Consider the following 13,341-nt stretch of genomic DNA (forward strand, 5'->3'; position numbering starts at 1 on the left):
ACTGCAGTTGTTTTTGAATTATCTCCAACAAAATTTTACTTGCATGTGACATTGATGATATTGTTTGATGATTTCTACATTCCATTAGCTCACCTTTCTTTGGAATGGGCATAGATATGGATCTCTTCCAATCTGTTAGCCAGGTATCTGTCTTCAAATTTCTTGGCATAGATGAGTGAGCACTGCCAGGATTATATCAGTTAGTTGAAACAGTTAAAATTGTTCATTCCTAAAGCGTTGTTTTTCCCAATGTCTTCAATGCAACTTAGACTTCTTTCTTCAGTATCATCCGTTGTTGATCATATGCTACATGTTGAAATGATAGAACATGACCAATTCTTTGGGATACAGTGACTCTGAGTATTCCATCCATCTTCTTTTAATGCATCATTCAATATTTTGCACATAGAATTCATCAGTATTTCAAGTCAAAGTTTGATTTTTTTCTTCAGATCTTTCAGCTTGAGAAAGGCTGAGCATGTACTTCCCTTTTTATTTTCTAACTCTAGGTCTTTGCATATTTTATTATCATATTTTACTTTGCCTTCTCAAACTACTGTTTGTATTATTCCCGTCATCGCTTTTCCTTCATTTGTTTCAATTGCCTTGGCTTCTCTATGTTCAACATGTATTGATAATTACTGGTAATTGGAATGTGATGCTTGACAAAAAAGACAAAGTACCAGTAGTTGGAAAATATGGCCTTAGTGGTAGAAATCATGCTAGAGATTGCATGACAAAATTTTACAAGACCAATTATTTATTCATTCATCTCTAGTCATATTTATCAACTACTGGCCCTTTCTCTTGGTTTCCAACCTTCATATTCCAATCACCAGTAATTATCAACACATCTTGATCACATATTTGATCAGTTTCTGACTGAAGAAGTTCATAGAATTCTTCAGTTTCATCATCACTGACTTCAATGGTTGGTGGGTATATTTGAATAATAATGATATTAACTGGTCTTCCTTGTTGTTGTTATTAAGTGTAATCAAGTCAGTTCCTATTCATAGGGTTTGCGAGGAGCAAAAAGCAGGTTTGAACTGCCACCCTTGTGGTTCACCGTCCAGTGCTCATCCTATAGTGCCACACCAGGAGTCTGGTCTTCCTTATAGGCATGCAGATACTATCTTCTCCACATATTTCTGCTATTGTTTCATGCCATTGAGTCGTTCTGACCCATAGCGATCCTGTAAAGGGTTTCTGAGGAGCAGCTGGTGAACTTGAACCGCCCACCTTGTGGATCAAACTGATTTTACAGTCCAGCACATTACCCCATAGTGCCACACCAGGACTACAGTCACTTCTGTTATGCATAGTATAAAATGTGCACTGATTTCAAAAGCTTAGAACAAAATAAAATAATCTTTTAAAAAGACTCGATAATATTTGTTTATATTATTGAAATAGTATTTGTGGCATGTTAGGCAAAATATTTTGGAGTTCTAGTGTGACACTATAAGATAAACACTGGACTTTTAACTTTAAGGTAGACAGTTTAAACCCAACAGCCACTCCAAGGACACCCTATACACAGTCACTCTGAGTCAGAACCAACTCAACGGCACTTAACAACAATGACAAAATTAGCTTCATTTATTTATTTGCACTTTGTAAGACAGCTAATAGTAAAATTTAAATTATATATTTGTATTCTCACATTCTATTTCTACTGGGCAGTGCTGGCCTGGGGAACCCCTTCTTAACTCCATTCCTTCTCCTACTCTTGTCTGCGTCCTCTGATTTATTCTCTACAAAGACAGCCAGAGTGATTTTCCTGTAACATCAAGTGAATCATCTCACTTCCCTAAAACCCCAGCAGCTCCTGGCACAGCTCAAATAAAGTTTGAGTCCTCCCTACAGTCTATATTGTTAGTTGTTGTCTTGTCACTTCTGACTCATGGTGTTCCACGGTGTGTAAAGTAGAATTGTGCTTCACAGGGTTTTTAATGGCAGATTTTTCAGAAGTGGACCTCCAGGTCTGTCTTGCAAGGAACCTCTGCATAAGTTCAAACTGCCAATCTTTGGACTAGTAGCTGAGCACTGAACAGTCGATACGTCTCTGTTGATCTGTTCCCTGTTACCTGGGTGCCTTGTCTCCCACCTCCTCTGGCTCAGCCATTCTATCCTAAGTATGTTGGCTTCAGTGCTCTTCTCTAGGCAGGACAACTGTGTGCCCACTTCAGGACTTTAGTCTCTATCTACCTGGAACTCTTGGTCCCCAGACATCTGCAAGCCACTTTCCCTTATATTTTTCAGGTCTCAACCTTAAATTCATTCTTTACCCATCCCATCTAAATCAGAAACCCCTCCTCCATCTCTTCTACCTCAGTCCCCTACATTAGTCCCCTACCACTCCCCTACATTAGTTTTCTTCATGTTACTTATCATTACCTACTGATGTATTATATGATATATTTTTATTTGTTTGTGTATCTTTTTTATTTTCTAATAGAAAGTCAAACTCATTGCTTCCAAGTCAGTTTTCACCCATAGTGACCCTGTAGGGCAGACTCCTTTGTGGCACTGTAGGATCCGCACTGGACTGCGAATCACAAGGTCAGCAGTTCAAACCTACCAGCTGCTCCTTGGAAATCCTACACAGAGTCTATGAGTCAGAACTGACTCAGTGGCTCTTAACAAGACAGACTGCCATGAAGTTCTCAGATGGAGCAGCTGGTGGGTTCAAACTCCTAACCTTTTAGGTAGCAGTCAAGTACTTGGCCACTGCACCACCAGGGCTCCCTTTGATAGAATGCAACAGAATTCAATAGAATAGAACTTATTTCTATAATTTGTTTTCTTATATGGAAAATGGAGAGAGGCAGCAGAGGGCTGGATTACAATGCAAGCTCCAGTACAGCACATGCTCCAAGAAGACAAGAATTTTATCTTTTATCTCTGTATATCACAGATGTTCAATGAATACTTGTTGAATAACTGAATGAACAAATGGTAGGAATTCAATAAATATTTGATGAACAAATGGATTAAAATGAAAGGGGGTCTAAAGGTCCTAAATGAGGGATTTTAGAGAGGTGAGGCATGATCAAGTTGGAAAATCATGGCATGAAGAGAAAAAAAAGTAGATGTAGACACTGTTAACATTTTAAGAGTATGTTTATTATCTCTTATCTCTCAGGCGAGGGTGAGCTTTAATGAGGGGATGAGAGGTTCTCTTGGGACATTGCTGGGAAAGAAATCCTAGGAGAGCTTCTTACTCTTTGTGGATATTTTCGTGGGCAGTCTCCAGCACTTTGGCCACCAGGACAATGAACTCTACAAAGTTGACCTGTCCATCTTTATCAGAATCCAGCTCTTGGAATATCTTGTCAATGGCACCTTGGTCTTTAGTGTTCTAGAAGGAATTCATAGCAGAGATTGTGAGCTCAGAACTGTCCCCCACCCCCCAAAAAAACCTTCTTTCCTCAGGCCCTCCACCCCTCAAAGTTCAGTTTGGGAGGACCTAGAAACATTAACTCATTAACCAAAACTGTAGTGGCTAATTTCATGTGACAAAACAAAAGGAGAGAAGACACTGGTGAACCATCCTGGAATCATATAAGGTACTCCAGAGCTCACTTCATCAGACACCCAACTCCCTTTGCTTTACATATGATTAAACAGATTCCAGAAAGAGGAAATGCATGCATTCTAATGAGACAGGTGAGCTACCGAGAGAGGGAAGCTGAGCACCTGCCCTGCAGCTGACAGGCTCTACTGGAGCTGTCCTTTCCCCTAGTCCTTGCCCCACCATCATCCTCCTGGCCTTGACACTGCCCTCCGTGCAGAAGAGCAGAGCAGCTTGAGATAAAGGGGCATCACCTACCTTGAGGGTGTTTGGAAGTTCTTTTGTGATCAGCTGCTTCATCTCATTCTTAGAAAGGGTGTCAAAATGGCCCACCCTCACTGAGTACTGGTGAAAAACATTGATAATGCCTTCCAAACAGTCTTCCAGCTTCGTCATCTTCCCAACCTCAAGTTAAGCTGTGAAGAGACACAGGAGATTCAGCAATGCCCTGCACACCGCATCCACTCTTTCCTCACTTTCTGCAATTGGCTGATATAGAAAAGGATATGATTTCCCAGGATCTGTATTGTGATCTCTTAGTTCTGTGTTTAATCTGTCCTGAACTTTTCATTTTTGGATAGGATGAGGAAAAAGACAAAAGCACTGGACTGCGAACCACGGGATCAAGAGTTCAAACCCACCAGTTGCTTCATGGAAGAAAGACTAGGCTTTCTGCTTCTGAAAAGATTTATAACCTGGAAAACCATATACCGGGTGGCTATGAGTTAGAACTGACATGACAGCACTTAACAACAACAAAATTAAAAGAATCAGCCTGGATGGTCCAAGTGTTCCATCATACCACATCCACCAAGGCAGATTAAAGCTTACTCAAGATAACCTGAGAAGGATTCTGTGGTTAATCAGGTTCTTCACATTCCCAGGTGATGATGTCTGGGGCATATACTCCTGACACCTTCACCATCACAACCCACCTTGTTGTTGTACTTGTTGAGTGCTTTGCCTTCCAGCTATTCAAACTCATAGAGACCCTGTATAAGGTTTCTGAGGAGTAGGTGTTGCATTTGAACAGCTGAACTGTGGTTAGCAGCCCAGTGCTTATCCTACAGCGCCACACCATTGGACCTTTGTTGTTGTTGTTAAGTGCCATCAAGTCAGTTACGACTCATAGCAACCCAGTATAGGGTTTCCAAGGAGAGGCTGATGAATTTGAACTTCCAACCTTGTGGTTCAAACTGACCTTGTGGTCTTGCACTTATCCTAATACTAGATCTTGTTGATGTTGTTTAGTGCTGTCTAGTGCCATTAAGTCAGTTACGACTCATAGCATTCCAGTATAGGGTTTCCAAGGAGTAGCTGGGGAATTTGAACCTTGTGGTTCAAACCAGCATTGTGGTCCAGTGCTTTACCTTACAGTGCCACACCAGGACTCCAAAGGGCATCTGCCTCACCATTGGGGAATCGAGCCTCAGTTTCCTTCATGACAGGTGGGGATAGTCACCACTAAACTAACAAGGATGATAGATTTTAGCCATCCCCAAATCCTGAGACTGGGGCTACCTAACACAGCAAGAGTTAATCCACTTGGGACAAAATGCAATCAACCCAGAGGTGCTCAGGTGAACAATGACTAGTAGCTTCCTAAAGCCTAAAGCCTGCAGAGTGACCACCACCCTCTGTACCCAACCCATCACCACCCTCTGTACCCAACCAAAGAAAAAGCATTTACCTCTCAGTGCACAGGCAGAGCTGAAGCTATAGCAAGAAGTCACACTAGTGGTGGACACTGAACCAGGGAGGTTTATATAAGACACTCAAGACTTTACCTTTATTGGGAGTGAAGAAATTCTCTTAAATGATTCATCATGAGGCAATTGTGGGCATACTTCATTGCTCAAGAAAAGCTTCTGACCTGTGGCTTTGACTGCAACATGGGTAACTCAGTTTGCACCAATACTCATTTCACTCCTATTCATCCTGAAACAAAATCCTCGCCCTTCCTTCTCCTCCTTCCCTCCGGCACACATACACCCCTCTGCTGCACATCCTTAGTCTCTGGACAGGGCCCGACTTGCAGGGTCCTGCCTGGAAAGGAAGCATAGGAAGAGACATTTGTTGATTATCTATTACAGCAAAAATTATAATGATAATAAAATTGAGTATGTACTCCTTAAAGAGAAGAGGAACATTCGATAAAAACTAAGATCTGTGAATGGATTTGAGTTAATGATAATGTCTTAATGTTGTTATTGTTAAGTGCCATCAACCTTGTGGTTTGCAGTTCAGCGCTCGATCCTACAGTGCCACACCAGGAGTCCAATATCTTAATATTGGTTCATTAATTCTAATAAGGAATCCCGGTATGGTGCTGCAGGATAATGTGCTAGACTACAAGGTCAGTTTGAACCACAAGGTCACAGTTCAAACCCACGAGTCACTCCTTGGAAACCCTAGGAGTTTCCATACAGGGTTGCTATGGGTCAGAACCGACTTGACAGCAGTTATAAACAAGAACAACAGTTCTAACAAAGGAGTCCTGGTGTGACACTATAGGATCGAGCGTATAAGTATTCAGTAGGCCTCAAGGTTGGTTTGAACCTCAAGGCTGATGGTTCAAACTTATGAGTGACTCCTCAGAAACCCTAAATAGGGTCACTATGAGTTGGAACCAACTCAATGACACTTATCAACAACAACAATTCTAACAATACCTGGAAGAAAGACCTAGCAATCTGTTTCCCTAAGGATTGTTTATATTGTTTGATGCTGTCAAGATGACCCATATTAACCTTTAGCACAACAAAAGGAAACACTGCCCTGTCCTGCACCATCCTCACAGTTGATCAGTTTATTTAAAACTCCCAACCAAAAAAAATTCCAGACCTAGAAGGCTTTACTAGTGAATTCTATCAAATATTCACAAAAGAGCTGGCAACAATTTTACCTAAACTATTCTAGAACATAGGAAAGGATGGGAAATGCCTCAATCCATTTTATGAAGTGATCATAACCCTCATCCCCAAAGCAGGCAAAGACATTTTTTTTAAAATTATGCCAAAAGAACCAACAGATCCGTGTTGCAAGAAGTGCACCCAGAGAGCTCCTCGGAGGACAGGATGGCCAAACTTTGTCTCTCATACTACGGATATATTGTCAGGAGGGGCCAGTCGCTAGAGAAGGATATCATGTTTGGTAAGTTGGAGGGTCAAAGAAAAAGAGGAAGACCCCCAGTGAGATGGATTGGCCAAGTGACAGCATCAATGGGCTCAAGTGTGATAACAGTAATGAGGCTGGCCCAGGATCGGGCAGTGTTTCGTTCTGTTCTGCATAAGGTTGCTATGAGCGAGTACTGACTCAATGGCACCTAACAACAACAATCCTTAATGAACATTGGTGTTGAGTTGGCCCTGATTCATATCAACCTTATGCATAACTAGAGGAAACATTGCCCAGTCCTGCACCCTCCTCACAGCTGTGATGTTTGAGCCCATTGTTGCAGTTACTGTGTCAATTCATATCATGAAGTTTCTTTCTCTTTTTTGATGATCCTCTATTTTTACCAAGCATGATGTTCTTTTCCAGCTCAGAAGTATCAGGTATTTGGTTTGTGTATCAATAGGGAAATTACCACCTGAACGAGACAGGTGGTAATTCCCCTCTTTCCCAGGTTCCCTGTAGGGTTCATCAGGTGCCCAAGAAAAATCCGTTCTCAAATGAACTCATTGTTTCCTATTAGGCATACCAATCCTTGCTCTGAGAGGAAGGAATTTTGATAGAGTTGACTGTCCTTTAAAAAAAAAAACAAAAAAAAACTAGATATTTTTAGGTAAGAAGGTTTGTGTAACAGAGACCCTCTGATGGTAGATAGAAGCAAGATAAGTGCCCAGATGAGGAGAACTATGGCAAGTTGTACAGAATAGACAAGGCAGAACATTATCCATTATCCTTAAGCAGTTCATATTTTGTTATTTTGGACAATGATGGTAGGATTTCTACTCTATGACTCCTGTAGTATAGTCAGCAGAACTATTGGCTAACAGGGGGGAAAAAATCTCCAGGAGAAATGAGGTAAGATAGACCTACTGGCACCACCCAGAGACATAGGAAAATATCTCTGAAGTCAAATTGCTATGAGAATAAGAGAAGACTACCAGTAAACCGATGACACAGAGCAAAAGCTATTTCAGGAACAGCAAATATCTGCTGAGAGAAACTCTTCCAGACACAGCTTCCTTGTATGTTTGGGTAATAATGCTTGATCATTGTAGAAGGAACTAAAAGGAGAATACTTTTTGCCCAATACAAAGTACCACAGAGTCAGGATAGAGACATGGCATGTAATTTTGTTAAAAGTTTGATTTATGGGGATAAATGTGCTGTTGACTCCATACAGTTGTGCTGATATAGGCTGAGCTTGTTGCTTTCAAATTCTTGGGCAACACATAGTGGTTGGCAAAATTTTCTCAGGGTAAAAAAAAAGCAAATGTCACATTTTTTTTTAAATCTGCTGAAAAGTTGATTCTCTAGGAAGACCAGAATAAAAAATAAAAAAGGGAAGTGCATCACAAATTATTTAATATATTTTTCCCACGGAACAGCTGGTAGTTTTGAATTGCTGACCTTTAGGTTAGCAGCCCAAGTTGTAACACTGTGCTATCAGAGCTCCATATTTTGTCCATAGAATCCTTCAATATTGCAAGTAGAGGCTTGAATTTCTTCTTCAGTTCCCTCAGCTTCAGAAATGCTAAGTGTGTTCTTCCCTTTTGGTTTTCTAACTCCAGATCTTCAGACATTTTGTTATATTTGACTTTGTCTTCTCAAGCTGACCTTTAAATTTTCTATTCAGCTCCTTTTCCTCCTCATTTCTTCCATTTGCATTCACATCACTATACTGGAGTATAAGTTTCAGAGTCTCTTCTGACATCCATTTTGGTCTCTTCTTTCTTTCCTGTCTTTTTAATGAACTTTTGCTTTCTTCCTGGATGATGCTTTTCATGTCATCCCACAACTCTTCTGGTCTTTGGTCATTAGTGTCTAATGTATCAAGTCTGTTCTTGAGATGGTCTCTAAATTCAAATAGGATATAGTCAAGGTCATATTTTGCTCTTGTGGACTTGTTTTAATTTTCTTCAGCTTCATCCTGAGCATGTATATAAGCAGTTGATGACCTATTCCACAATTGGCCCCTGGCCTTGTTTTGTCTGATGATCTTGAGCTTCTCCATCATCTCTTCCTATGTATGTAGTCAACTTGATTCCTGTGTATCCCATCTGGTGAGGTTCATGTGTATATAATTGCCATTTTTGTTGTTTAAAATAAGTCTTTGCAATGAACAAGTCATTGGTCTTGCAAAATTCTATCATGCATTCTCCAGCATCATTTCTATCACCAGGGCCATACTTTCCAATTACTGATCCTTCCTCTTTGTTTCCAAACTTTGCATTCCAATCCCCAGTAATTATCAATACATCTTGATTGCACGTTTCATCAATTTCAAACTGAAGAAGTTGGTTTATTGTTGTTATTAAGTGCCATCAAGCCAGTTCCGATCCATAAATGACTCTGTATAGAGTTTCCAAGGAGCAGCTGGTGAACTTGAGCTGCCGACCTTATGGTTCAGACTGACTTTCCAGACCAGGGAAAAGGCCCACAGAAGGAATCAACATGACTGAGATCTGACTTGGATGTTTAGCCTCCAGGATGGTGAGAAAAGAAATTTCAGTTCTTTCAAGCCACCCATCTTGTGGTATTTTGTTATGGCAGCCCTAGCAAGCTAAGACACAGTTTTGCCTTGACTTGGCTTGTGGTGAGCCAGCAGCCTGCCTGCAATGTTCTCATGAAAGGCATGGTATTACACACACAGTACCCAGGAAAGTGGCATTGGGGTCCTTTGTCACACAGTAACACCTTAGCCTAGAAAGTGCTGTCAGAGTAATCAACTAAACAGGAGCCCAAGAGGGCATGACACAGGCAAGTCAGCCCTCAAAACACAGAATCCACATTTGCAAGGGACCTAAAATCTACTCTCAATTGGAGGGTAGAAATGTGAGGGAGATGTGGGGTGATGGACTCCTAAAGGATGTGACATTTGAGTTGGGCTTTGTTGGATATGAAAGAGTTCTAGAGTTTGGGAAGGAACCATAAAGCCTCATGCCTAGAACAGACTAGATAGTTAATTGATTCAAAAAAATTAAAATTAATCATCAAACAAATTAAAGTGTTATTTAAAATATATTAAGGTCACATTAGCAAATAAAGAGTTTATGATTTCTTCTGCAGTTTTTTTTTTTTTATCTTTCTTTCAATCCATTGAACATATCTAAATATCATTCTTTTGAATTCTTTATCAAGTAATTCCAATCCCATTTATTCCCCAGAAAGGTTTTCTAGCTCCGTGTTTTGGTCACTTGTCTGAGCCACTCTGTCTTCTTTCTTCACTTGAACTGAAATTGTCTATTGTCTCCATGGTGCTATATTTGTATCTAATTAATGATTGTGCTTTGGGTTTCTTAGGCACTCATTTCCTTTGTCATGGTGGGTATGATAGAAGATGTGAGTGTGTGCACAGTTCTCTGATACTGTTCAGAGTAGCACAGTTCAGGGTGGGTTTAGCTGGTGCTGATCAATATCTATCATTGATCAGGCAGTATAGGAGCAAGTAGTGATCTTCACCTAGTGGATGGGGCTGCAGGAGGTATAAGAAGTGTGTTGGGCCATATTAACACGGTTGCTGTCTCCCATCAGGTGTGTGTGTGCGGGGGAAGTAATAGAGAGAGGAAAATTAAAAACAAACAGCAAAAAAAAAAAAAAAATTTAGGAAAGTTGGGGAAAGTAGGCAAATTACAGCAAGAAAAGGAAAGTTAATAACTAAAAAGAAAAAAGGGAAAGGGAAATAAAAACAAGGAAAGAAAAAACACAATAAAAAACCTAAACAAAAAAAAAAAAAAGAAGAAGAAGAAGAAAAAAGAATAAGGGACAGGGAAAATAAGAGAAACAAAAGAAAAGAAAGAGACCATAGAAGGAAGAGAAGGGAAAGAAACGGGGGAAAAAAGAAAGAAAGGGGAGAAATTTGGGATGGGTCTGTGCCCTCAGTCAGCCAAGAAGCCCATGGTGTGAGTGGACTGCGGGATGAAAGCACAGGTAGAGCCCAGTCATAGATTGAGTCAGCCTAGATGGTGTCTGAAACTAGAGCACCTATTTCTACTGACTCAGAAGATGGCTGAAGTCAGGGTTCTTGTTCCTGGAAGGAACTCCTTTGGGTCCAGAAGGAAGCTGGGGGCAAGGAGTTGACTATAGGAGGAGTTCCTGCCTGCCCACCATGTGTTCTGCTGGTTTGATGAGGCAAAGTTAAAATGCCTCCAGACAAAGGGGAGTTCACCCAGTACCTGATCTATGACGGGACTGCTCCAACCTCAAGTGAAATAAGGGCTGTGCAAGTGGGGGAGGGGAGCGTAGGTGAGGGTGGAGACTGGCCACACTTCAAGCCACAGGTGGGTGTAGGAAACAAGGGGAGAATCCCACCTTTCTGGTCATCAGCCACCAGTGTGGGCATTTGTGTTGGAGGCTGCTGTCCTATCAAATACTGCCTGAAAAGTTCAAGATGGCTGGGTCAGGTCACCCATTCTGTTTGTCTCCTCTCTCACCACTTTTGTTGAGCTTCTTCCCATAGTTGATATTCAATCCACTTCTCTATCCTTTCCTCTGAAGCTCAGGGCTTCAGGATTATCATGCATAATGTTTTCATTTGATCTCTTTTGTCTTCGCTGTGGAGGATCTGGGTAGCATGTCTGGCATTTTGCTGCAAGTCCCCACTTTCATTTTTCAATCATGACCTCTCACCTGGACACAAGGGTCTAGTCCTAGTTCTGCCACTTGAGGGATTAGTAAACATTGTCAAGTTTTTTACCCTCTCTGAGTCTCCTCACATGCAAGGTTAAAAAAGTAATTACTGTTCCCATAGGGTTGTTACAGGAAAACACACACACACACACACACACACACACACGGCAAACTACCACAATGTCTAGTGCTAAAAAGTAAATCAATCAAACAAATATGAAAGCAAAGATGGGCATGGCAAATCACGGAGGCTTGGAGTTTCCTGTGAGGGTCCTGGGAGCCTGGCCATACACCCAGCTCCACCAAGACTGAGTGCTCAGGACCAGTTCAACTTACATTAGAATGTCATTAAATGCTTATACATTCCTTCAAAACTCCCTCTCTTTGCCTTTCTTTTTTCCCTTCCTGCCCCACAATAATTTTGAGGTGCAAGGCATCTGGCTGTGTAGAATCTAGGAAGCCAGAATAGGAACCAGTTCTGCTGGGGCCTCTACCTGTAGGCCATGGCCACGAAGGAGGATGCCACCTCCCAATACCTCACCCATGGTGCCCCCACTGATAGGAGAATCAAAAGGTGATGAACTGTGAGACCAGCTTCCCAGAGGTCACTCAGAGACCCTTCTCAAGGGTCTTTTTGTCTTTCTTTCTGCACTGGCTCAAAGCAAAAGCACAATTAAGTGCTGGAAGTGTGAGAATTTAGACAGAATTCTCCCAATCAGGAGACAAGAAAATGGACTGGTATCCGTGACCCAACCAAGACAGTCTGGCTCCCAAGTGGAGGGATGTACGATGTACAAGGAAGTCTTTTCCACTGGCATAAGAGTTTTTGCTCAGTTGCTAGAGACCAATTGCCCACTTCCAGATCCTTCTCCATGCCCTTTAGGACCTTTGATACAGCCACTAGGAACGGTTGAACTCAGAAGACCTGCTATAGCTGGGTAGAGAACCAAAATTTCAAACAGGTCAATCGTATAGGCCCCAGAAATCTCAGTGGCTGGATCTGCCTCAATCAATGAAATAAGGACTCCTTTGTGGGTTCAAATATTGCATGAGGCTCTTCTGCTAAACTATTATTTCTCAACTTTTCATGTTCTTGTTCTTCTTTCATAGTTGAGGAAGCAGGAAACTAAATCACCTTGCTCTGGGCCACAAACTGGTTGAACTCCACCCACTGGTTCCTGTAACAGTATAATCTGGTTTGTAAATTAGAGCCTCCAAGTTTGGCTTCTCCAGGAAGCGTCCAAGAATTGTATTCCTCACTCCATCTCTTACTCCAGACTACCACTGCCAGTTTGGTCTCCTCCCTTTGCCCAACCATAAGCTCAGAGCTCAGCTGTTGATAATGGTGTTGACCCAATTCTTCACAAGAGTGTCCTTCATTTATAGTGAAGATTAACAGAACAAGGGGATACTGGATGGTTTAAAAATCAAGAAAGGTATGCGCCTGGGTTGTGTTCTTTTACTATAGTTATTCAATACCTATGCTGAGCAAATAATCCTAAAAACTGAATTAAATGAAGAAGAACATGTCATCAGGATTGGAGAAAGATTCACTAACAACCTTTGATATGCAGATAATCCAACCTTGAAGTGAAGAGGACTTAAAATATTTACTGATGAAGATCAAAGACTAAAGCTTTCAGTATGGATTGCACCTCAATGTAAAGAAAACAAAAGTCCTCACAACTGGACAAATAAATAACATAAAATTAATGGAACAAAGATTGAAGTTGTCAAAGATTTCATTTTGCTTGAATTCATAATCAATGATCATGGAAGCAGCAGTCAAGAAATCAAACAACATATTGCATTAGATAAATCTGCTCCACAAGATCTCTTGCAAGTGTTCAAGAGCAAAGATATCAGTTTGAGGACTAAGATGTGCCTGATCCCAGCCATAGTATTTTCAATAACCTCACAAGCATGTGAAAATTGGACAACAAAAAAGGAAGACCAGAGAAGAA

At 41.1% G+C, this 13,341-nt stretch overlaps 1 protein-coding gene and 1 pseudogene across 1 annotated transcript; both read right to left on the reverse strand.

The window, feature by feature from the left end:
- Positions 1-13,341, reverse strand: part of LOC102840066 — a 1,013,887-nt pseudogene that overhangs the window by 933,517 nt on the left and 67,029 nt on the right.
- S100A12 (S100 calcium binding protein A12) lies at positions 3,224-3,973 on the reverse strand. Its single transcript, XM_006861452.1, has 2 exons — positions 3,836-3,973; positions 3,224-3,364 (listed from the first exon to the last, which is right to left on the reverse strand). The coding sequence occupies exons 1-2, from the start codon at positions 3,971-3,973 to the stop codon at positions 3,224-3,226; spliced, it is 279 nt and encodes a 92-aa protein (XP_006861514.1).

The sequence above is a fragment of the Chrysochloris asiatica genome, unplaced genomic scaffold (genome assembly GCF_000296735.1).
Source record: "Chrysochloris asiatica unplaced genomic scaffold, ChrAsi1.0 scaffold00042, whole genome shotgun sequence".
In the NCBI taxonomy this organism is placed as follows: Eukaryota; Metazoa; Chordata; class Mammalia; order Afrosoricida; family Chrysochloridae; genus Chrysochloris; species Chrysochloris asiatica.